The 25466-nt window shown below is 51.5% G+C and overlaps 2 protein-coding genes across 2 annotated transcripts in view; one reads left to right on the forward strand and one right to left on the reverse strand.

The window, feature by feature from the left end:
* The window catches only part of LOC127039421 (zinc finger protein 501-like), a 238988-nt gene that overhangs the window by 26424 nt on the left and 187098 nt on the right, over positions 1-25466 (reverse strand). The gene's annotated exons all lie outside the window — the stretch shown is intronic.
* The window catches only part of LOC127039469 (zinc finger protein 436-like), a 254552-nt gene continuing 252101 nt past the window's right edge, over positions 23016-25466 (forward strand). Inside the window, 1 exon segment of the mRNA XM_050933237.1 lies at positions 23016-23100. Coding sequence (XP_050789194.1) covers positions 23077-23100 — 24 coding nt within the window. The 5' untranslated portion in view covers positions 23016-23076.

Below are 25466 nucleotides of genomic sequence, written 5' to 3' on the forward strand. Positions count from 1 at the left end.
CAGTTAAAAATCCTCTCGGATTTGGGGCTGCTCCCTGTGTTTCTAAATCCCAGCAACTTCTTCCTTCGAGGGAACCTGTTGCCCTGAGTTCTTCTCCATTCTGGAGGTCGCAGGCGGTTAAATTCCCCAGAGATCATCTTTCCCGTCTCCTTTGCGAATAATTTATTCCCTCCTTTATCTCTGTTAAAATGTTTGCCAAAGAAAGAGACCACCCACATATTTAATACACATCAAAGCCAGAGGCCTCCCCCTGTTTGGGGTTCAGTGGTTCCCAGCTGGTAACGGGAGAGTTGGCTGGACCCTTTTCTTTTCTCCAGCTAGCATGGGATGAGGAGGTCACTCTGAGTGCAGTGTGAATTGAGAAGTATCCCAAACCCCATAGCAAATGGCCTCTGTGAGGGGTTGTTTCCTGCAGTGCTAAGATGCAGCCACCTCTGGGGTGGATCCATGGTGGCCATTATTTGCTAGTGACAGGCCATGGACATTTCTTACCTATTTTGTCTCTCCAGGCCTTCCATTCTCCCATTAAAGAAGCATCTCCCAGGCTCCCTCTGCCTGTGTGACTGGCCAGCAGGGGGCAGGGATAACTTTCTATTCACTTATCAGGCACTGTGAGGTAACAGTGTTGCTGGGTGGGGATGGGGCTGTGTGGGGAGATTGCAGCTGAAGGGGCATTGTGGTAGGAGGAGGCCTCTGGGTGGCTGGGCAGGGGGTACCCTGGTTAGGTTGGTGGGTTCTGGAGATTTGGGGTTTCAGGGGGTGGTTGTGATGTGCCCATCCCTGAGGCTATGGGTTCTGGAGGTGGGTATCACTGGGGGCCTCTTGGCTGCAGAACAGCAGGGGTGGGCGTCTCTTGGGGAGTCAGGACAGGGGGTTAGAGGGAGCCTGGTGCTGTGCCAGGAGCTCTGTCTGGGCTTCCCCCACAGACTCCAAGGATTGCTGCCATGCCCAGTGCACAGAGTGCGTGTGGAAGAATCCCCAGTGCTAGGCCAGGGAGTGCCACTGTAAAACATCAGGGGATCCCACAGGGGGGAGGAGGGGGTGCCAGGCAAAAGGGCAGGGCAGATCCTTCTGGAGGGCAGATGGGGGTCCTAGGCAGGCAGTGAGGGATTGAGTTTCCAGTGGGGGTCCCTTTTGGGGGGTCTCTGGCTGTTGGGGTTGAGAGATATCTGAGCTCCCTGGCCAGGGACTTTGGGGGCTGGGTCCCAAGGAATATCTGGAGGGGGGGCTGGTTGGGGCTCTAAGGGCTGCTCCTGACCTTGCTTCTTCTCCCTAATTAGCTTATGCCAGTATCCTGGCTCTAAGCACTGCCTGACATTCCCTGGCCAGGCCCAGTCACTGTGAGAATTTTCTAGCCACTTATCAAACACTGTGAGGTGAAATCACAGATTTTTGCTTTTCTCCCCTCTTGAAAACTGCAGGAACTTCTGGTTCCGTTGGGAAAATGCTTCCCCCCCACCTGTTCTTGTTCTCTATCTGGGTGGTGAGGGAGGTGGGAAGGGGGTCAGCACTGCCACACAATGGTCTCTTCCATAGCATTCTGGACTCATTCTTTCTGAACGCTGGTTTCATTGAGACCATTGTTAATCCAGAGTCACTGCATGGAAAGACAAGGAGTGACTCTGGATGGACAGTGGGGCAAATGAGATCAGCAATTCTCCCTGTGAGAATGGGCTCTCATTAGCTGCTCTCCCCAGAGATCTAAAGGAGGGAAGCTGCTCAAACACTCTGTCCCTCTCTGCTCAGGATATTGGGGTTCAGCTTCCTGGGTCAGACGCTGCAGCCTCCATTGTGATCTGGGAGACCAGGCTTAGCAGTTGCTGCTCTCCAAGTGGGGTTCTTTGCTGGGAAGTGACCTTAGTTAAAGCTGCTTCTCTGCCCGTCCCAAGGGATGACTTTCTCAAGCTGGTCCTAGCCCCCTAGGGCAGCCCTGGGCCCTTTAAATACTAAATTCTGAGCCACAGACTCCAGGTAACTGAAAGACCTCACGGAAAGTCCTGGAGTCTGGCAAGAAAGTGACTCTGCACAAACAGCCCCTCCTCATTTCTCCTCCCCGTAGCAATTGCCAGGAGAAAATCCAGCCATGGGAGAGCAAAGCCCCCAGGAATGGGACTGTCCCAGCCAGAGAGGCAGGGAGAGAGGACAGGGGAAGGAGAGACTGAAAGGGGCAGTGGGAGAAATGAATGTGGGGGAGAGATTTCCAGCTCTCTAGTCCACCCAGACACATGTATTGCTGCATCCCAGGGCAGAACCACTTTCCAGTGAACAAAACAAGGATCAGACAGAGCAAAAGCCGGTTCCTGACTCCATATTCCCCCTGCTGGGGTGTGGCTGCCATGGGGTCAGTATCCGAGGGGATCCCCCACAGTGACTCCTTTGGTTCTGCTCTTTTCTAGCCTTGTGTTCAGAGACTTTGTTAGAGGGTGCGGAGAGGGAGAAGGGAGGTTAAAAATGTGTCTGGGCTTAGTCTGGCAGAAGGGGCCAGGTCTACATTGTAATAAACAGACTGAGCATTTCCCAGCATGGCAGAATCTAGGGTGTCTGTGTGCAGGGAAAGGACCTGGGGGAATTCTGATGTGAAATTAACTAAAACCGGTTCTGAAACGCCCACAACTGCCCTTCTAATCCTGACAGGCTGGAGAGTGACGTCCATGTTTTGCTCCAGCTTGTCCCAGCCTGGCATGGGACATGGAAGAGAAATGGCTGCAGTGGAGTCAGTCCAGGTAGAGATTATTGGGGGGTTGCTGGTGGGTTCCTGCTGGAGGAGAGGGAGAGCAAATACAGCGTAAGTAGGAAGGTTTGCACAGTCTGGTTTGGAGGTTGGAGCGGGGCAGGAAATTCACAGCGTGGGGAAAGGAGGAGGCCAGGGTGTGGCAAACCTACTGGGAATTATTTACTTAGTGGCCTAGATTCTAGGAACAGACCCAGGAGGTGGAAATGCCCTAATTTGTGAAGAAAGAAAATAATCCACCTACATGGAGCAAGTCAAACTGACCAGACTCCTAGTGCTGGAGCCTGACCTCACTAACCAACGGCTGCTGTGAGGTATGAAGGGGGCACCCATGAGTCAGGCTTATAGGAGCTGCCTCTCCCTTCATATCCCGCTCCTCAGAATGAGGAGATTATTGGGCTTCCTACCAGAGCTCTCCTTGAACCCTGCTAGGGACTCCATCTCCTGTATCAGTCGGTGGCTAGTAGGTGTGTGAGGGATCTGCTGGGAGAGACAAGGGGCTCTCTCATCGTCCCCTCACCCTGGTATTTGTTGGATACTCTGAGTGGGGTGGGGGTGGGACTCTGTTGACTGCGATCCACCCAGAGCTTCCATTTGATTCGCTTCTCTCTGCCACAAATAGTGGGGCTGTGAGTGGGGAAAGAGGTCCTGAGTGTTGGACTCTTGCTCTTTCAGGGGCCGGTGACCTTCAAAGAGGTGGCTGTGTATTTCACCAGGGAAGAGTGGACTCTGCTGGACCCTGCTCAGAGAGCCCTCTACTGGGATGTCATGCAGGAGAACTATGAGGTGGTGGTCTTGCTGGGTAAGGGTTCCTGTCCCTTCTGTTCTTGGAAGGGGAAATGAAGAGTGAAGGTTCACGCCACCCCCACAATGCCATCTGTACTCTGTCCTGTTTCAGCATCACCTCAATAGGCCAGTGACACACACACTACCAGAGACCCTCCCCTGCTGCAGAACACTTTGGGAACAGAGCACTGGAGCCATATTCCACAGTGTCAAATATCTCCTGTTTGCTCAAGTGAAACTGCGGGTTAGGTCTGGCATAACAGTCCCATACCCCTAATCATTTTTGTTGCCCTTTTCTGAACCTTTTCCAATTCCAATTTATCTTTTTTTGAGATGGAGCGACAACATCTGAATGCAGTATTCAAGATGTGGGTGTATCATGGATTTATTTGCTGTTTTTACAAATATGATATATTCTGTCCTATCAATCCCTTTCTGAATTATTTCCAACACTGTTTGCTTTTTTTCACTGATGCTGCACATTGAGTGGATGTTTTCAGGGAACTATCCACAGTGACTCCAAGATCCATCTCTTGAGTGGAAACAACTAATTTAGACCCCATTATTTTGTATGTATAGTTGGGATTATGTTTTCCAATGGGCTGCACTATGTGCTATCCTGTCATCTAGTACTGCTGAGATCCTGCATTCAGTAATATCCCCGTCCTTCCTGTTCCCTTTCTTCACTGAACCCCACCAGCCCATGCTTCCTGTTCCCAGCTTCCCCAGGACTCTCTCACTGTCTCTGAACCTCGCTATCAGCAAGAAGCAGTGCCAGGGACACTTGCCCTCTGTCTGGAGTCTTCGATTTCTGGGACATGAATTTAATTTCTCTCTGTTGTAAGAGTCTCTGTCATAATGAGTATCTGTGACATTATCCAGAGTACAATCTGACTGTTAAATAGCTGCGTCCCCTCAGTTCTCCAACCTGGGATGCCTTTTCCGCTGTTTTCCCGCGAGAACAGCCCCTCTTGACCAATTAACACACAGTCTGCAGCATGTAACTCATTCCCAGCTACACAGTATTGAGTGCTGCTAGACAGCCACTCATGAATTATTCCTCAGGAGAAAACCAGCAAATTCTCAAGTGCCCAACTTTCCCTCAGAAATGTGCGTCTTGCACTGTCCAGCACACTACTGAACAACACAAGCTCATATCAAATCTTTGATTTCATCAGTGGAAAATGAAATGCACCAGCTTGTTATCCCAAACTGAGTTTCCAACACACTTTAATCCAAGCACACTGGTTAGATAAACAATAAACCAAAATTGTTAACTACTGAAAACTAAAACTAGGCCCAGCCCATGAAAGGGGCACTCCCAGGAGAGACTGTATAAAGGCTGGAACATCGAACAACTTTGTAAAGCTGAGAGAGCTACCTTGGGGACAATAACAGGGAGAATCCCCCAAAGTGACTTCTTTGATTCTGCTCTTCTCTGGCCTCTGATTGCAACAAGATCACAATGGAGGCTGCAGCGTCTGACCCAGGAAGCTGAACCCCAATATCCTGAGCAGAGAGGGACAGAGTGTTAGAGCAGCTTCCCTCCTTTAGCTCTCTGGGGAGAGCAGCTAATGAGAGCCCCTCCTCACAGGGAGAATTGCTGATCTCATTTGCCCCACTGTCCATCCAGAGTCACTCCTTGTCTTTCCAAACTGACTCTGGATTAACAATGGTCTCAATTACACCAGAGTTCAGAAAGAATGAGTCCAGAACGCTGTGGAAGAGACCATTGTGTGGCAGTGCTGACCCCCTTCCCACCTCCCTCATCCCCCAGATAGAGAACAAGGACAAAGGGAGGGAAGGAAGCATTTTCCCAACAGAACCGGAACTTCCTGCAGTTTTCAAGAGGGAAGAAAAGCAAAATCTGTGATTTCACCTCACAGTGTTTGATAAGTGGATAGAAAGTTCTCACAGTGACTGGGCCTGGCCAAGGAATGTCAGGCAGTGCTTGGAGCCAGGATACTGGCATAAGCTAATTAGGGAGAAGAAGCAAGGTCAGGAGCAGCCCCCAGAGCCCCAGCCAGCCCCCCCAGATATTCCCTGGGACCCAGTCCCCAGAGTCCCTGGCCAGGGACTTCAGATACCCCTCAGAGCCCCACTGGCCAGAGATGCCCCACCAGAACTTCATTGCCAGCTTGGGAATCCCAAAGCGTTCCCCCCACCAAGAGACCCCAACAGCCAAAGACCTCCCAAAAGGGACCCCCACTGGGAACTCAGTCCCTCACTGCCTGCCTAGGATCCCGCCCCCCACCCTCCAGAAGGATCTGCCCTGCGCTTTTGCCTGGCACCTCCTCCTCCTCCCCGCTACGGGATCCCCTCATGTTTTACAGTGGCACCCTCTGGCCTAGCACCAGGGATTCTCCCACACACACTATGTGCACTGGGCAAGGCAGTGATCCCAGGAGTCTGTGGGGGAAGCCTAGACAGAGCCCCTGGCACAGCACCAGGCTCCCTCTAACCCCCTGTCCTGCCTCCCCAAGAGACACCTACCTCGCTGTTCTACAGCCAACAGGCCTCCAGCGATACCCACCTCCAGGACCCATAGCCTCAGGGATGGGCACATCACAACCACCCCCTGAAACCCCAAACTTCCAGAATCCACCAACCTGACTAGGGTACCCCCTGCCCAGCCACCCAGAGGCCTCCCGCTTCCACAATCCCCCTTCATCTGCAATCTCCACACACAGCCCCACCCCCCACACAGCAACACTGTTACCTCACAGTGCCTGATAAGTGGATAGAAAGTTATCACTGCCCCCTGCTGGCCAGTCACACAGGCAGAGGGAGCCTGGGGGGTGCTTCTTTAACAGGAGAATGGAAGGCCTGGAGGGACAAAATAGGTAAGAAATGTCCATGCACTGTCACTAGCATATAATGGCCACCATGGATCTACCCCAGAAGTGGCTGCATCTTAGCACTCACAGAGGCCATTTGCCATGGGGTTTGGGATACTTCTCAACTCACACTGTACTCAGAGTGACCTCCTCATCCCATGCTAGCTGGAGAAAAGAAAAGGGTCCAGCCAGCTCTCCCATTACCAGCTGGGAACCACTGATCCCCCAAACAGAGGGAGGCTTCTGGCTTTGATGTGTATTAAGTATCTGGGTGGTCTCTTTCCTCAGCAAACATTTTAACAGAGATAAAGGAGGGAACAAATGATTCGCAAAGGAGACGGGAAAGATCATCTCTGGGCAATTTTACCCGCTACAGCATCCAGGATGGAGAAGAACTCAGGGCAACAGGTTCCCTCGAAGGAAGAAGTTGCTGGAATTTGGAAACACGGGGAACAGCCCCAAATCCAAGAGGATTTTTAACTGACATTTGATAATGAATAGAAAGAGGCAAAACCTGAGCTTTGAGAGCAACATTCAGAAATGAAAGAGAAAGGGTGGAAATGTGAGAGATTTTGGAGCCATTTTGCAAATTATAGAGAGGAAGGTGGAAAATCAGAGGCATTTTATATCAGTTGTTGATAGGAGGTAAAATCTGAGTTCTTCACATCAATATTTGATAAATGAATAAAGAGGAAATGAGCAACATTTGCAAACATTTTATATCCATGTTCAAGAATCTGAGAAAAGATGTAAATCTGAGATTTTCTTGGTATTTTATAATTCGAGAGACAGGGGAAAATCTCAGAGCATATTTAATTAGAAATAGACAGCTAGAGAGAAGTGGGGCAAATGTTTAGGTTATTTTATATGAATCTTTGAGATTTGCAAAGAAAATGTGTCACAAAATGCATATTTGATAACACGAGAGAAAAACACCAAGATCTGAGGGGATTTTATATTGCTGTTACTGAACTAGTGGAAAAGGGGGACTGTTGGACTTGATTCTATACGACTGTCCAATACATAAACACAAAGTAATGGTTCCCCCCATCCCCATGGGCAGCAGGGAGCCCTTTGAGGAGCTAATTAAAAGGGCATGGGAGGAGGAGCTGAAAAGTCCCTGGATAAAGGAAGAGGGCAGCTGTGGGGGATGGACAGGTGACTGGGAAGTGATGGTTGGGATCAACTGTGTTGGTAGTTAGGGGGCAACAATTGGGATTGGGAAACTGGGGTCTGGGCAGTCCCCATGGGGGACACATGCTCCTCCCTTCCCTGCTGGCAGAGAACAGGCATCTCATAGACTATCAGGGTTGGAAGGGACCTCAGGAGGTATCTAGTCCAACCCCCTGCTCAAAGCAGGACCAATCCCCAACTAAATCCCCAAACGGCCCCCTCAAGGAGTCAGCTCTCAACCCTGAGTTTAGCAGGCCAGTGCTCAAACCACTGAGCTATCCCATCCCCTCTCCAGGGGCAGCCACGATTTGGGGAATGACTCAGGGCAACAATTTCCCACCTAAACAAGGACAAATCACTGCAGATAAAATGGGTGGGAAAATGCCCCTCACTAGAGAAGATTTTAAATTGACGTTTGAGACTCATGGGGTGAAGGGGGAAATCGGGGGAGATGGGAGAGCTGATTGTTTGAGGAGAAAGGGGGGATATCGCCCCAGATTTTATAGTCCCATGTGAGATACTGAGAGAGAAAAGGGGCAGAACTAGAGAGAATTTGTATCAGGGGTGAGAGGTAAGTGGCACAAACAGGGGAAGGATCAAATTAACTCCCCTCCTCCCTTCGGCTGCCCGCCGTTTCCCCCCCCCCCCAGGAGTTTTCTGGCTGCACAGAGACAGTTCAACCCCGCCCACAACCGTGTCCCACTGACCTTCCCCTCCCTACAACTCCAGCTACTCTCCTCCCTGCCTGATATTGCCCATCTCCCCTCACACCACAGGGGATCCCCCCTGCCAGGCCCCAGTCTCTGCCCCCCAAATCCCAGCGGTGCCGGGGACGGATCCTGCTGCAGCTCCACTGGGGCTGAGGAAGCTCTGAGGCTTCTCCCAGGTTCCCTGCGGCAGAGTCACTTTCCTGCCCAGCCCCAGCGCCCCCCCGGGTCTCTCACTCACTGGGGGGCTCTGACCCAGGGGGCTGGTGCAGGCAGAGCCCGGGGCTGCCCAGGGGGCCGGTCCCAGCTGGAGAAACCTCTCCCCGGTCAGGTGCACAGCCCCGCGCAGGCCCTGAACACGTCCTTACATCACTTTTGTGGCGGGAAAAGTTCTGAGGAGATGGAACGCTGAGGGCTGGCTTTGGTGGGAAAAACCAGTTTGGACTGGTCTGAGCCTGTGTCCTGATGGTAAACACGTCCCCTCTCAGAGATGGAGTCCAGGGGTCAATAGTTCATATGCTCCAGACTGGATCTTATTTTAAAGCCAGTGATTTACTTCATAAACATCTTAGTAACCAACTAATTGAACATATTAAACAATTTATACTTCTTACACCTAACAATGAGATAAGAAAAAAGAACACAAACAAACCTTGTCAGTAACGGCTAATGTCCTAGATGGGAAATCAGCAGCGGTTTGTAGCAGGGGGAGCGCACAGCCTGAATGTGTATGACCCGACCCCAGCCCCACACAGCAGTAGGGCTTGGCACTCTCTGTGCATTGGTGTGGTGGCTGAGGGGTTAACCAGGCAGTGACAATCCAAGGAGGTTCCCTGAGTCAGTCTCACTCCTGAGGAGGTTCTGCACCAAAAAAATTCTGTGCACAATATTTAAAAATTCTGCAAATTTTATTTGTCAATCAATAAATGTGGAGCCTCCAGCATGGCAGAGGAGAGCACAGGCTGCTGGATGCACAGAGGTGGGAGATCACCCTGCAGCCCCCTCTCTCCTCCAGTGAAACAGACTCGGTGGTGAGGCTGCATCTCTCTGCTGCCTACTCCAGGAGCCCCCAAAAGACTCCCCAGAACTGCTCATGGGGGCACATGTGCCTTCCCTTTGCTTCCCCATCAGCAAGTCAGAAAGCCTGAGCAGCTGGCCCCAGGCGATTTGAAAGGGCCCAGGGGCTCCTGCCACCACTACTGGCAGCACAGCGAGACTAAAGCGGATTCCTGCCCACCCTCGCTCTGCACGGCACACCACTCCCAGAAGGATCTGGCACAACCCAATGGCCCCCGTGGGGTGTCTCTCTCGCATGCTGCCCCCACCCCAAGTGCCAACTCTGCCATTGGAACTGCGGCAATGGGAGCTGCAGGGGTGGTGCCAGCTGGCAGTGATGCCAGGAAACCCACGCCCCCCAGACCTCTTTCATGTAGGAGTTGCTGCCAGATGGGGGTGTGGGTCACTCTTGGGAGCTGCCCAAGATAGGTGCCACACTCTAACCCTCTGCCACAGGCCAGATCCCGCACCCCACCCACATCCAAACTCCCTCCCAGAGCCCACCACCACCCCCCTGCACCCCAACTCCGTGGCCCAGCCCAGAGCCCACATCCTTCCCATACCCAAACTCCCACCCAACGCCCGCCACTGCCCCCCCTGCTCCCCAACCCCCTGATCCAGCCCAGATCCTGCACCTCACCCACACCCAAACTCCCTCCCAGGGTCCGCCCCCTGCCTCCCCTGCCTCCCAACCCCCTACCCAGCCCGAGCATGCACCTCATGCACTCAAACTCCCTCCAAGAATTTGCACCCCCTCCTGCACCCAAATTCACTCCCACAGGCTGCCACGGCCCCCCTACCCCCTGCCCATCCAAGAGCCTGCACCTCATGTACCCAAACTCCCTCCCAGAGCTTGGGGGGGGGGGTGAGGAAGGAAAGGCAGGACTTGGACCCGTTCTGGGCATCACCAAAATTTATATAAACCTGGTGATGCTGAGCTGGAGCCCTAGTCACTGCACATCTCTCTCCTTACAGGGGGGACTCTGTGGGGCAGGGTGCTGCTGGGGGTTCATTCCTTCCTTTCATGGCTGTGGAAGGGTGAACAGGGAAAGAATTTGCTCCTCTGTTCTCTGCGGGGCACACAGGCAGCGGGTTATTTCCAGGGCTGTAACAAACACAAGCTAGCAGAGGGGGGAAGGGATTTCCTGCAGGATCTATTCCCAGGGCAGCTCCCAAGCTGTGCCCTGGCGAGCAGTGCCCAGGGGATTTAGAGGCTTTAGAGGCAGGTGATTGACACGTGCTGGGTCCCATCTCCAGCGCTGAACTGACACGTGCTCGCTGCACTCTCAGCCGGGGGCTCCTTAGTCTGATGGTTCAGCAGCACCAGCCCCCGCCCCTGCTTTTCCCCTGGGGAGCCCCAGCCCCTCTCCTGCCCCCTCCGGGCTGAGGCGGGTCCCCGCGTGTCCAACCCCCCTGCGTGGGGCCTGGGGGGCAGGGCCAGGCCCGGGGAGGAGTCGCCCCGCCCCTTTGTGCCGGTGTGACGACACTTTGAGGAACTCTCCGGTTTGGCAATAGGTGCAGTTTCTGCCCCGTTACACCGGCAGCGGGGCCGTGGCCGGGTCGGGAGCGCAGCGCCGGGGCCGCTCCAGCCCTGCAGCCTGCGGGGCAGCGCGGTGAGGCCGGGGGCAGGGCCCCAGGGGGTGGGGACATGCGTGGGGCGGACACGCTCCTGTTGGGAGGGGCTGGAGCGCGGCTCGCCCCCTGCCCGGGGGGGGTCCCCGAGCTGCCCGCGGCCGGAGCGGGGCTACCCGGGGCGAGTGTCCCGGGCGGGGCCGGGAGCTGCAGGAGGGGCCGGAGCGCGGCTCGGCTGCAGAGCTCGGAGCCCAGGCTGGGCCCGGGAGCGAGGGGATGGGGAGCCGAGGGGATCTGGGGTGTCAGAGCCGGGCGGGGAGGGGAGTGGCTGTGGTTGCGGGCTGGGGGGGAGCTGGGAGTTTGGGGTGCGCTGGGGGGGTCAGGGCTGGGGGGAGCTGGCAGTTTGGGGTGCGCTGGGGGGTCAGGGCTGGGAGGAGCTGGGAGTTTGAGGTGCGCTGGGGGGGTCAGGGCTGGGGGGGGAGCTGGCAGTTTGGGGTGCGCTGGGGGGTCAGGGCTGGGAGGAGCTGGGAGTTTGAGGTGCGCTGGGGGGGTCAGGGCTGCGGGGAGCTGGGAGTTTGGGGTGCGCTGGGGGGTCAGGGCTGGGAGGAGCTGGGAGTTTGGGGTGCAGTGGGGGATCAGGGCTGGGGATTGGCGGCTGTTTAGAGGTCACAAGCCCTCCCAGCGCTGCCGCTGTATTAAACCGGTCCCCGGGAAAAGGCGGGGGGGGCGGTCTCTCAGCGGGGTAAAAGGAGGAGGAGCGGGGAGAGGAGACGGTCTGCCTGGCCCCGGGGACCTCCTTTACTTGGGCTGGAGAGGGCGGAAGCGGCCCCGGGGCAGGCTGGGAGATGTAGTTCCTCACTCTCTCCGGAGCTGAAGTGACGTCGGCGGGGGAGGTGGAGCAGGGTTTGTGCCGTGGGGGCTCTGGGCATGCGCAGATCGCGGCGGGAGAGCCCTTCATTAAGCCCCCCGCGCCCGGCCCGGGCCCTGCCCCGCTGGAGCCGCCTTGGGCTCTGCCCCAGTGTCTGCGGGGGGGGGACCCGGCATCTCGCAGCGCCGGGATCTGCTCCGGGGGAGCAGCGAGACCGGGCTGGGAAAGGGGCGGGCGGGAAATGTCTGTGCAGCCCGGACATGGGGGGGGGGGAGAAGAGCAGGTGACCCCCGAGGAGCAGGGAGAGAAAGGGGGGGCTGAGATCCCCTCGGATTTACCGCTGACCCCCCCGTGGAGACCCCCTTCCTCTCCCGTCCTGCCCCCTTTCTCCCTAGAGAGCAACGAGCAGCACCCAGGGTGACCCCCCCCTCCCTCAAACCCCTGAGAAGTTCCCTGTTCCCCTCCCCCCATTGTGCCCCATTTTCTCTGCCCTTCGCCCATGGCCAGTTCAGATCTCAGGTTTGGGGTGTTTCCCCCATTTTCACCTGCAGTGATTTGTCCTTGTGTGGGTGGGAAATGGTTCCCCCGAGTGATTTCTGAACTGGGCAGAGGCTGGGGGGGCCCTGAGACAGGGACACCTCTGGGCTGGGCTGGGGGAGCCCCTCTCTGCTGGCTATAGGGCGTGGGAAGGGGAGGGAGGAGCAAGTGTCCCCCATTGAGATGGCCAAGCCCCAGATTTTCTAGTCCAGCTACTCCTTTCCCTCCCCCCCCATCACTAGCTAGCTAGTCACATTTCCAGACCAAATGTGGCCACAATACTCCTACTGCCAGCCCCTCCGCACAGCCAGTGACTTTCTGACTCCAGCCCCGCTCCTTTCCCCTGTGAAAAGACATCCCCCAGGGCTCCCTCCTGGCCCTGTGAGTGTGAGGCAAGAAGAATCCGTCCCATCCTGTTGTTGATTCAATACCCCTTTATAATCCCCTCCAATTTCCCCTCTTTTCTCTTGAACTGTTGAATGGTGACATAAAATCTCCCCACATGTTGATGCTTGTCCCTTATATTGGCAAATATTTAGTTTGTGCCCCATTTTCTCTTCAGTTCTGAAATACTGATATTGAATTCTTGAAAATCTTCCCACTTTTCTCTTCAGGTGTGTGACTGAGATCAGGGCTCTTACCATACTGAGCGTGGCCCTGTTCTGCCAGGTGCTGATGAGACCCCGAGATCTGGGCCTTGTTCTGCCAGGCACTGAAGAGACCCCAGGTGAGATCAGACCCCACTGTTGTGCCAGATAAAACGGAGACCTGCACCGAAATCACGGTCCCCCTTGTGCCAGGCAGCACACGACTGTGACCCAAACCGCTGCCTCCATTGTTCTGAGCACTTCAGAGACCTCGACTGAGATCTGTGTCCCCGTTGGGCCTGGCATTGCACTGACCCTAACAAAGATCACACCCCACCACTGTACTGTGCACTGCACAGACCCTGACAGAGATCCTGCCCCCACATTTTGCCAGTTACTGCAGGGGCCCTAAACAAAATCAGAGATCCTGTAATGCTGGGAGTTGCAGAGTCCCCAACTGAGATCAGTCTTCTTGTTGTGCAGGGCTCTGCACAAACGCTGATCAAAATCAGGGTCCCCATTGTGACAGGTGCAGAAAAGACACCAAGGGTATCTCTACACTGCCATTAAAACCCCCAGCTGGCCCATGCCAGCTGACTCAGGCTCGCGGTGCTCAGGAGAAGGGGCTGTTTAATTGCAGTATAGATGTCCTGTCTCGGGCTAGAGCCAGGCTGTAGGACCCCGCGAGGTGGGAGGGTGGCAGACCTTGGGCTGTAGCCCCAGCCGGAACATCAACACCACAATTAAACAGCCCTGCAGCCTGAGCCATGTGAGCCCAAGTCAGCGGGCACGGGCCAGCCGCTGGTGTCTGACGGCAGTGTCGACATGCCCACAGGGACAGGCCTTGCCACAAAAAGCTCAAAGGCTAAATAGGCCAATTGTGGGAGATGACTCCCAATTTTACAGATGAGGAAACTGAAGATCAGAGAGCTGAAGTATTTTGCTCAAGTTTGCATGGAGAATCTGGGGCAAAACTGGGAACTGAACCCAGATTGTTTCAGGTCTTCCCTCTCCCCTTATCCACAAGCCCAGCATGTGTGTGTACAGTGTTGTTTTGGCCTGTGTTTACCTTGCATTGGCTTCCAAGGGAGACTGTGGAATTTTCTTCACTGGAGATTTTTAAGACCAGGTTAGAGATCGACCAGTCTGGGAATGTCTAGGGATACTTGGTTCTGCCTCATCACAGGAGGCTGGAGTAGATGACCTCTCAAGATCCCTTCCCAGGTCTACACTGAAATAATTCTCTCTTGTGCTGTGTCCTGTTCTGTGCTGAACTATTTTGCATGGTGCCTTTTGGAACTATGATGCACCACGTTATGTTGCATAGTTTTATGATGCGTTGTTTTGCCTTAGCTTGTTTGGTGTCTGTGTTATCTTGGTTTGAGCTGTTATTTTGCATTCTGTACTTTTGTCCTAAGGTGTGTTAGTTTGCATTGTGTTGCTTTCTTCTCCTTAGTATTGTGTCATTTTATGCTATGCAGTGTAGTATTTTGTTTTGTTGTTGTTGTTTTTTTGAATGGCCTGACATCATGTTCTTGTGTGGTTTTTCTCTGTATGTTTTATACGTATATATCGCATAGCATCCTTTACATGTAGGGCTAGATAGGACCTCAAGATGTCATCAAGTCCAGCTGTCTCTGCCGAGGCAGGACCAAGTATATGTTGATTATCTCTGACAGAGGTTTGTCCTACCTGTTCTTAAAAATTTCCAGGGAAAGAGACTCCACAGCCCCCCTTGTAAGACTATTCGAGAGCTGAACAAGCTCAGCTCTGGTGACACGCACACATATTTTAGTGGTGAGGAGCTCTAGAGAGAGGGGAGACCCCAGTGAGTGGGTAGCTGGGTAAAGAGACTAAAGTTGGGAGGAGAAACATTGATGTGTGCAAGGTCTGTGACAGAGCTAGAACTAGATCCCAGTTCTAGTGCCACCATACTGCTGTTTTGGGCACTGAAGGTCTCTGCCATACTGGTGTTTTAGGCACTGGTGCAAACCCTTAGTACACACAGACTTTACACTAGTGCACTCTGACACTGGTGCACCATGTCCCTGTTTGAAGGTTTAAAGTGGTGGGAGCGGGGGGCAATGACCTCATAGAGGCCTGGGGCTGGCTGACCAGTGCAGCTGGTAAAGGAGGGGCAGCAGTGAGTACTGGAGGTATGAGCCAGGAGCACAGCCCACAGGGCTGGACACTGACTTCTCCTGACCCAGGGGACACACACCCAGCTGTGTGCAGGGACCACAGCTGAGTTACCCTGCCAAGACAGCCTGTGCATCCATGGACAAACCATCTCTTCCTGCAGCCTAATACAATGGGGTGTGGGGACCTTTCCAAGCTGCGGGTGATGTGGCTCTGGCATTAACAGGGTCTGTTCCTGGCTCTGTCCTTGACCTGCTTGGTGACCTTGGGGAAGTCACAGCCCCCCTCTGTTTTCCTCGTACCCATTATCTCCTTGGATTGTGATCTCTTTGGGGCAAGGACTGTCCCTCTCTGTCTGTGCAGTGCCCAGCAGAATGGGGGTGCCCGTCTCAGTCAGGTTCTCTGCTATGTGCTGCACGATGGGGTCCTGATCTGCATCAGTGTCTGTGCAACACAAAGCACAGTTTATAGACTCACAGACTTTAATGGCAGAAGGTAGAGGTGTATTTCAGATGAGGTCTCATCGGTGCCTTTTATAACAGTACTAACCCTTTCATGTGTCTGCTGGAAATACCTCACCTGATGCATCCTAGGACTGCATTAACCTATTTCACGGCTGCATCACGTTGGCAGCTCATAATTATCCTGTGATCAACCAATACACCCAGGTCTTTCTCCTCCTCTGTCACTTCCAATGGATAAATCCCCAGTTTATTGCAAAATTATACACTTGGGGACTAACAACTAGAATTTGTGCACTATTCATTTTCATCCCATTTCTATTACTCCAGCTTTCAAGGACATGTAGATTTTCTTGTATGATTTTCCTGTCCTCCTCCATATTGGCAATCCCTCCCAGTTTTGTGTCCCAGTCCCACTTCTTGTGCCAAGATCACTAATAAAAGTGTTGCGTAAGATTGGTCTCAAGACTGATCTGAGGAACTCCACTAGTAACTCACTCCAGCCTGACAACTCACCGTTCAATATGACCCTCTTGTAGACTCCCCTTGAACCAATTCTTTATTGACCTTTCGGTTCTCATATTAATCCCCATCTTCTCCAATTTAATGAATAGTTTCCCCTGTGGAACTGTATCAAAAACCTCACTCACATCCAGATCCGGTTTCTGTGGCACGATCTACCTTTTGTAACACCGCGTTTTATTTATTTATTTATAGTGCTGAAGGCTGGGAGGAAGCGTTAGCAATAGGCTGAGAATGGCCATGTGGAAGTAGGGGAGGTGATGGCAGACAGTAGGGAGGTGGGGAGGGGATGCGGCATTGGAGGTGTATCTGGGAATGTGTTTTGTAGGAGTCCATGTCTCTGCTCCCTGTGGCCGTGGTGCGTTCCGTACCAAAGCAACATGTCAGCAGAGCAGATGCACACAGCGTAGCTCTGCCTAAAACACGCAGCATTCACTGCCAGATGGGCTGGGCGATTTTTCAGGGACCCAGCTTGATATGCCTGGCTGGAGTGGGTTCAGTTGGACGGGGATCTGGGGCTCTGATAGTTTGCGATGTTCCTTTCTGCATAGTCAGTTCTTTCCATTTGTTGTTTTACCCCCACCTTTGCCTGATGCTGCTCTCTTCTTAACTTACTTCGGTTATTTCACTACCAGTTTTTAAATAGGATCTAAGAATTGCAACGCTGAATGAAAGATAAACAAACAGAACCATTTGAATGTTGGCCCATAGCTGGTAGAACTGTACCTAGTGACAGACGGCTGTAATGACCGGGTTCCCTATAGCATTTTCTGGCTGGGCGAATAAAGTAGTGTCAAAGAGCCAAATGCGCGCTTTTAGGGTGAAAGGGCTCGTCAAGTGTTTGCTCTCTAAGGAACATGTCACCGGCTAGGGCTTGCAGTCGTTCAGGAGAGGTGCGCTGAGTTGTATTTAGGAATCTCAAAATAAGAGGTTAAGACGGTTGGTTCGCAATATCCATTGAAATCTTGCAAACAATTATACAAAAGGACACTACCGCTGTTAAAACAACATGGTATTAATACTAATTCAAAACTGACATTAAAATTAGGAGAGAAATGCATGAGAAAGGAACTAACACCTACGTACCATTTCTTAATACCTAAAATTTTGACACTCCCTCACACTATCTTTTTTTAAAAGCGATGCACAGCACACAGTCAAGTTAATGAATGAAAACACACCCATTATTCACTGCTTTGTGTTGCATGAGCATCTGATTAAACACCTAATTAAATGTATCAACCCAGCTTAGCTCCAAGGTGTTTAAATGGGAATGAAAAGTTTCTAAATTAAAAACATGGCAGAATGGTTAATGGGGAAAATACACTGAAATGCCTCTACCCAGTCCTGTTGACTTCTCCTAAACCCTCCATGAGTTCTGGCCTCTTGGTCAACTTGGCTCCCAGTCTCACATCAGCTGTGCCCTCTCCCAGCCTAACCCATTTTTACTGATATTCTTCATCCTCCTCATCCAGGCAGGGGGTTGGTGCAGCAGCCCCTAAGGTACCTGCATTAATCACAGTCTCTCAAACTGGGGCTGTTTAGATTTCAAGGAACGATTTATCCGAGTTACTGACTCTGGGAGGTGGGAGAGAGGAGAGGCTGAGAGGGCGTTTGTTCTTAGGGCCATGTTCAACCCTGGTAGGCTCCATCTTACCTCGTCCTCCACCCTCCTCCATGTGTCTCTGCTCATGTGTCAGTGTGTCACCTACTGATCATAATGCCACTGGCCTCAGGAGAGCACCGAGACAAGAGCTACATCACAAGAGGGTTATGGTACTGAGAGAAAAATACATCACAAGGAGGGAGTAATTATCCTGAAATGAAACATTCCAGTCTAGGAAGTGAAAGAATTCAAGTACTTTATTACTTAAAATTATGTTTGAAATGATTAGATTTTTATGAATAAATTGCAGCAAATGCTGATTTCACTGTACACAGATGAAAAAATATTTGTATAAGTAATATACAGAAATGCTTCTGGAAAAAGTTGAGTGTGATTTAAGGATATTTACACTGTATATTTTGCATTTGACATTGACAATTTCTCTTTGAACAGTTATATGATTTGGCTTTTGGAATCTCAGCAGTTACTATAATTAAAATAATTGTTGTCTGTGGACTCCCATAACTTCCCACAACTCTGAACATTGAAATTGTAAACATTGAAAAAAGGGCTTAAAAATTTTTATCACTATCTATTGAAATTACGAGAAAGAAATAGACAAAATGAATTTTGTCAAACCCACTTAACTGCAATTGCAATATGTTAGGGGATGGAAATTCACAAATAAGGCACCCAACCTTAATTCTGCCCTGTAGTGATGTCAGGTAGTCACCATAGGGCTATGAATTAGGCATTTTAGTGTATAAAATTCCAGGTTACAAATGAGTATGATCTAAAGACACATGAGATCTTTTCCTCAGGATATCACCGTAACTGGGTTGCTTCTCTTGTTGGTAATTCCCAGAAATGAACAGATTATTAACGTTTTGTCAGTTTTGAAGTGGCCATTTCAGATTTCTGGGGAGTGTCTGTTGTTTGGCTCTAGGGGCCAGTTCCTTGGAGAGATGGAACCTTGGTTTCAATTTAACTTCTCCATGCTCAGCAGCTTCTGGAATTTGGTTCAAAGTATTTACATGTTTCCCTGCCCTGTTCTTAAAAGTGCTGCTTTAGAAAGTGGGGAAGGACAGGAACTGACTGCAGGATCAGTAGCTGAGTCTCTTAGATAGTTATAGCTCATCGGAAGGAGGACGGGGATCGGTGGGTGTCTGTGGCTTTAATAATAAACACAGAAATATCATTGTTTTTAGTGAATTTTCATCTTCTAATTCCCATAACCCACTAATTATCCCTGGCTACCCCCGGCCGTCTAGGGAGGGAGAACTAGTAAACTCCTGTGGCCAGTGTGGAATCTAAGGCCCAAGGATCTTTCCGTGTCTGACTCAAAGTCACCCAGAGTGAAATTCACTTCACTGGATAAATCCCTAGTTGCTGAGCTCTGCAGAGGGGTGGGGAGGTGAATTCCATCCCCCATTCTTGAGCATGGACCCTCCCCTCCAGTTCTCACCCTGATCTCAGACAGTTCCCCAATCTTCCCCTGCAGTGATGGACCCACTTGATGCTGCCAGAGCCATGTGCCATGGGAGCTAGAGAGGACAGAGGCCCAGCTCCAGAACTGCTCCCCCTGCCCACAGCCCCCAAGCTGTGCTAGAGTTGCCCTGACTTTCCGATCTGCAGATGGGTCCAGCTGTACCCAGCCCGTGCACCTGCCACACACAAACTGTCACAACAAACATCCCAAGATTGGGAAAGACCATCTGGGGCTGGCTGCAGTCTCCCTTTGCTGCTGTGAGGGGAATGGGGTGGTCCCTCATATAGGATCCAAACATTCCCAGGGGCAGAAGGGAAATGTTGTTTCTTCCAGGGGTTTGAAATGTTTGGTTTAGAGTCCTGAGCTCTGTCTTCCTGTTTGTCTCCTTCTGCCACTTTCAGATCTCTTGGAGAGACAAGGTGGGGGAGGTAATTTTTTTAGAACCAATTAAAAATAGCTTTATGCTATCCTGGGACCAACATGGGTACAACAACTTTCCCCTTTGTATCCCTTCTCTATCTCACCTCCCCCTCAGCTGAGACTGTCCCATGTGCTAGGAAAATAAGGATTCAGTCCTGTAACTGGATTGGGTCTTGCCAGCACTAACAGGAGTGAAAGCCTGTGTGCATTAATGACAGCAGCAGCTCTGGGACTCGACCCATAGGGAGAAGAGATGGGAGTGAGCAGGTTATGTTTGTGAGTTACTCATGTGGGAATTCTGCACCATTGCGTATGCACAGAATTCACGTCCAGCTCAGAATTTCTTTTTTTTTGGCATGAAGAAGATACATTCTGCCTGAGAAGTGCTACAGTTCTGCCTCTCACCCACCACAGGCCCCTGTGGCACCAGAACAAGCAGCATTCAGCTGGGTTCATCTTGGTGGTGATTTGTTGCCCCGAGCTCTACCCCAAATGGGAAGAGAGTTAGTGGGTGGAACTTGGGAGAGTCCTGAGACACGGCTGCCTCGGGGGGTGGGGACAGGGTGGTCATTCTCTACTTGCAAGAGGGTGTGAAAAGGGCACAGGAGGAGCAAGTGTCCCCTATGGAGACTGCCCAGCCCCCGGTTATCCAGTCCCAGACGCTTCATCCCCCACCATACCCCAAACCTCTTCACCCTTCCAACCATCAGTTGCCAGTCTTCCCTCGCTACTAGCCCTTCCTGACCGGCAGAGACCCTCTAAGCCAGTAGTGTGTCAGGGCTCAACCTTCTGGCTGAGTCCTCTGAGCACTTTCTTCCTCTCTTGGGGTACCATGCCACAGGGGCCCCACAAATCTACATTGCTTAGGCTTTGGCTTCAGCCTCAGGTAGGGCTCAGGGCCCTGGACTTCAGCCCCATGCGCTGGGATTTAAGCTTTCTGCCCTGTGGCTCAGTGAGTCTAATACTGGCCTTGCTTGGCGCCCTCCCTGAAACCTGCTAGTGACCCTATTGGGCCCAGGACCCCTAGTTGAGAACCACTGCCTTACCCTACGAATCACAGCAATGCTCAGGTTACTGCCAGGCGTGGAATCATAGAATATCAGGGCTAGAAGGAACCTCAGGAGGTCATCTAGTCCAACCCCATGCTCAAAACAGGACCAATCCTCAACTAAATCATCCCAAACGGCTTTGTCACGCCTGACCTTGTCCCAAAGGACCAGTCACTTACTGAGGTCAGTTGAATCTTAGATCTCACAGCAAAGACAATACTTGTAGCCAGTCCTGTAACAACCTGTATTAAGACTTATTTAAAAGGAAACGAGAGTTGTTTACGAAGTTAAAACCAAGTAATTCTATAGATGGAGACAAGTTACAGTCTTAAATTTCAAAAGGTAATAGAAGCTTCTATAATAAGCAAGCCCTATATCTTCCTTAGGACTAACCCAGGCTAATCTGCTGGGGATCTCTTGCTTATGTCTAGAATTTTTGCCCTCCCGAGTCCAAGCAGCATACGGATAATCAGTTCCTTCTGTATGGGGTTTTTTATCCCCTTCCTGCCATGTGCTCTCAGCTGCAAACTGAGCTAATGGGAAGTCAAGAGCACAACAACAGTCTTTTGTCGTCTTTAACATCCCATAATAGTCTCTCTGGTGTTGATGAACGTTTCCTGGCAGGCAGGATGTAATGCATTCGGTTGCCAGTCAGCACTTCACCTAGGTAAAGTCTCTCTCCTGTCTGGTGATTTACAGAGCCACAGAGGCTCACAATGCAACTAGTCAGATATTAACCCAGTCAGCAACTCACAAGCATTCCATGAAGTGTAAACACATTCTTATAATCCTAATCCCTAATACTAACACAGGTGAGTCAGACTGATTCCAGCTATGTGTTTGTCCCTGTTCAATGAAGACATGGGGGCTTTTGCAAGAGCTAACACCTGATCTGCCAGTGTCACAGGCAGGATGGGCAGCGATGGTGTCTCTAGCCTCTGTTTGCCAGAAGCGGGGAATGGGTGACGGGGTGGATCATTTGATGATTATCTGTTCTGTTCATTCCCTCTGAAGCACCTGGCATTGGCCACTGAGCTAGATGGACCAGTGGTCTGATGCAGTGGGCAGCTCTGATGTTCTTATGTTCACAGTCTCTGTCAGGAGTATCTATTCATTTGGACTCACTATGGGGCCACAGAAAGAAACAAGATGTGCTGAGGCAAGAAGGCCCAGTCTCAGAGCCCCAGGGGTCATGCTTCCCAAAAGCTAAAACTAGGCCCAGCCCATGAAAGGTTCACTGCCATGAGAGACTGTATAAAGGCTGGAGCATCAAACAGCTTTGTAAACCTGAGAGAGCTGCCTTGGGAACAGTGACAGGGAGAATTCCCCAGAGTGACTCCTTTGATTCTGCTCTTCTCTGGCCTTTGGTTCATAGAATTATAGAACTGGAAGGGGACCTCGAGAGGTCATCTAGGCCAGTCCCCTGCACTCAAGGCAGGACTCAATATTATCTAGACAATCCCTGACAGGTGTTTGTCCAACCTGCTCTTAAATATCCCCAGTGATGGAGATTTCACAACCTCCCTAGACAATTTATTCCAGTGCTTAACCACTCTGACATTTAGGAAGTTTTTTTCCTAATCTCTATCCTAAACTGCCCTTGCTGTAATTCAAGTCCATTGCTTCTTGTCCTATCCTCAGTGATTAAGAAGAACAATTTTTCTCTGGCATCCTTGTAACAACCTTTTATGTACTTGAAAACTGTGATCATGTCCCCTCTGAGTCTTCTCCAGACTCAACAAACCCAGTTTTTTCAATCTTCCCTCATTGGCCATGTTTTCTAGACCTTTATTCATTTTTGTTACTCTTCTCTGGACTGTCTCCATTTTGTCCACATCTTTCCTGAAATGTGGCCTCCATAACTGGAAACGCTACTCCAGTTGAGACCTAATCGTTGCGGAGTAGAGCGGCAGAATTACTTCTCGTATCTTGTTTACAATACTCCTGCTAATACATCCCCAATTGATACTTACTGTTGCAAAAAAAGCGTAACTCTGTTGACTCATATTCTGCTTCTGATCCACTATTATCCCCAGATCCGTTTCCACAGCACTCCTTCCTTGGCAGTTATTTCCCATTTTGTATGATTGTTCCTTCCTAAGCGGTGTACTTTGCATTTGTCATTACTGAATTTCATCCTATTTACTTCAGACCATTTCTCCAGTTTGAATTTTGATGATTTTGAATTTCAGTTCTATCCTCCAAAGTCCTTGGAACCCCTCCCAGCTTGGTATCGCCTGCAAACTTGAGAAGTGTAACAGAGAGACTCTGCTGCTGGGAGGGTTTCACCATGTGTCAGAGAGTTACACCCTGGTAGGAGGGGGCTAGATCTGTACTGGAATAAGGTCACTCTGTGCTTCCCAATGTGGCAGAACCTAGAATGTCCATTAGCAGGGAAAATCCTGTGGGGAATCGACATGTGGAAAGGACAGAAACCCTGTGTGAATGCTCTCATATTGCCCTTCTCACCCTGGCAGGCTACAGAATAACGTCCACGTTTTGCTCCAGATGATACCATCCTCCCAGGGGGAAGGCAATGGCTGCAATGGAGCTGGCTCAGGTAAGGGATTCTCAGGGAGCTGGTGGTGGGTTCTGCTTGGAGGGAGAGAAGCAGTAAATGTATGGGAGGGTGGGAGCCAGTGATGAGCTGCCAAAATATTAACAACAGGTTCCTTCCTCCTCACCTCACGAGGGGCTCATGCCCCCCCGGGGGTCGTGCCCCATCCAACCCCCCGTGTTCCTTGACACACACCCTGGGTACCCCTGACCCATCCCCCCCTTCCCTGTCCCCTGACTGCCCCCTGCCGCCCCATCAAACCCCTCCTCTCATTCTTGATGCCCCCTCAGAACCTCTGCCCCATCCAACCACCCCTTCTCTCTGTCCCTGACTGCCCCCCACCACCTCTTCCAACCCCTGCTCCTTCCTGACTGCCCCCTGGGACCCTTGCCCCCATTCAATTCCCTTGTTCTCTGCCCTCTGACCGCCCTGACCCCTATCCACGTGCCCACAACCCACCAAACACTCCCTCCCTGCCCCCTTACCACACTGCCTGGGGCCAGGACTGGGACCGCTGTCCTGGGACCGCGACTGGCGCCGCAGGACCCAACTCCCCAAGCCGGGCTGGAGCCGCTCGGCCAGGACTGGTGCTGCTGGTCCGGGTCAGAGCCGCTAGGCCAGGACCAGCCCAAGCCAGGGGTGCTTAGACGGGACCCGGCTGGGGCGTTCGGCTGGGGTCAGCGGGAGCCGCTCGAGTGGAAGCAGACTGAGCCACGCGTGCCGTTCCTCCACCCCGCCGGCCTGGGTTACCTGCCTGCTGCTTCTTTCAGGCTTCCCGCAAACATTTGATTCGCAGGAAGCAGGGGAAGGGGAGGAGAAGGAGGGTGGAGCATTCAGAGGAGGGGGGGTGTGAGCTGGGGCCGGGTGGGCAACTGCCCGAGCCTTTGTTAAATTTAAAAGCTTTTTTAGAACCAGTTGTCCTGGAACAACCTGTTCTGAAAAGGCTTCTAAATTTAACAACCAGTTCATGCGAACTGGCTGGAGCTCACCACTGGTGGGATCTGCTAGAGGTGGTGGGAGGCAGGAAATATCTTGGGTGGAGAAAGAGAGGGGACAGGATGTGACAAACCTGCTGAGAATTGTGTACTCCAGGGTGTGATGGGTTGTCACCCCGGGGTGCAGTCTGGGGGGCTTCTGGGAACCACTGTGCTCTCTAACCCTCAAGCTGGGCTGGCCCTTGTCACACTGCTTTGCTCGAGATTCAGCCTGCCTCTCCAGGGCCTGTTATCACCCAACACGACAGCAGGTGGCGCCATTCAGCCAACTAAGCTACCTGAGTGCGTTACCTAAGCCACTCAAGGAGAGAGAGAAGACAACAGCCAATTTCCCAGCTATAAGTGTTAGCAAACAGATCAAAGCAGATTACTTAGCAAATAACCAAAAGCTCAAACCAAGCCTAACGTACTATCTGGATAGAATTTGAATTAGCAGTTTCTCACCCTGACTGATGATACAAGCAGTCCACCAAGTTTCCATACACAAGCTAGAAATCCCTTTGCACTGGGACCAATACTTCCTCCAGTTTAATCTTTGTTCCTCAGGTGTTTCCAGGAGTACTCTTGTGCAGGGAATGAGGCCTTGAGATCATGTCACACCCCACCTTATGTAGCTTTTCCATATGACAGGAACCCTTTGTTCTAAACTCAGTTCTCAGTCCAGTTTGTGGAAAAATACAGGTACCAAAATGAAGTTTATTGTCATGTGGTCTGGTCACATGCCCTAGCATGCCCTGCTGAGTCACAGTAGCCATGACTCCTATGCTGCCTGAAACGTTTACAGGAGGGCTAAGCTCTTCCACAGTCCATTGTCTTTGTTGATGAGCCATGAACACTGTCTGGCTTCTTCATTGTTGTACCTGAAAGGCTCCTTGTGGCTGTTAACCCAGTGTAAGCACATTTGAAAGACAGATATAGAGTCAATATCCATAACTTCAGCTACAAACATGATCCGTGCACACAGGTAGGATAATCATATTCAGCAAATCATAACTTTTCCGGTGACACCACACATGAGGCATTTTGTACAAAATGAGTCATGTCCTAATCATATTATAATCCTGCCACTATGTTGAATATAGGCTGTAGTGTCAGATAGGTTCTAATTTCAAGGCACAGGCTTTGGGAATGAAACTTCCCCTCTTTGTGGAACAGGAAATAACCCTCCAGCCAGGGCTGGGACAACTTCCCAGACTCCCAGTGCTGAAACCTGAACCTCCTGACACTTCGTTAGTTACCCCTACCCCCAGTCTTTGTGGCAACTGCAAACTTTATCGGTGATGATTTTATATTCTCTTCCAGGTCATTGATAAGAATGTTAAATAGCACAGGGCCAAGATCCAATTCTTGCGGGAACCCACTAGAAAGAAATCC

Source organism: Gopherus flavomarginatus, chromosome 23 (assembly GCF_025201925.1).
Source record: "Gopherus flavomarginatus isolate rGopFla2 chromosome 23, rGopFla2.mat.asm, whole genome shotgun sequence".
NCBI lineage: Eukaryota > Metazoa > Chordata > Testudines > Testudinidae > Gopherus > Gopherus flavomarginatus.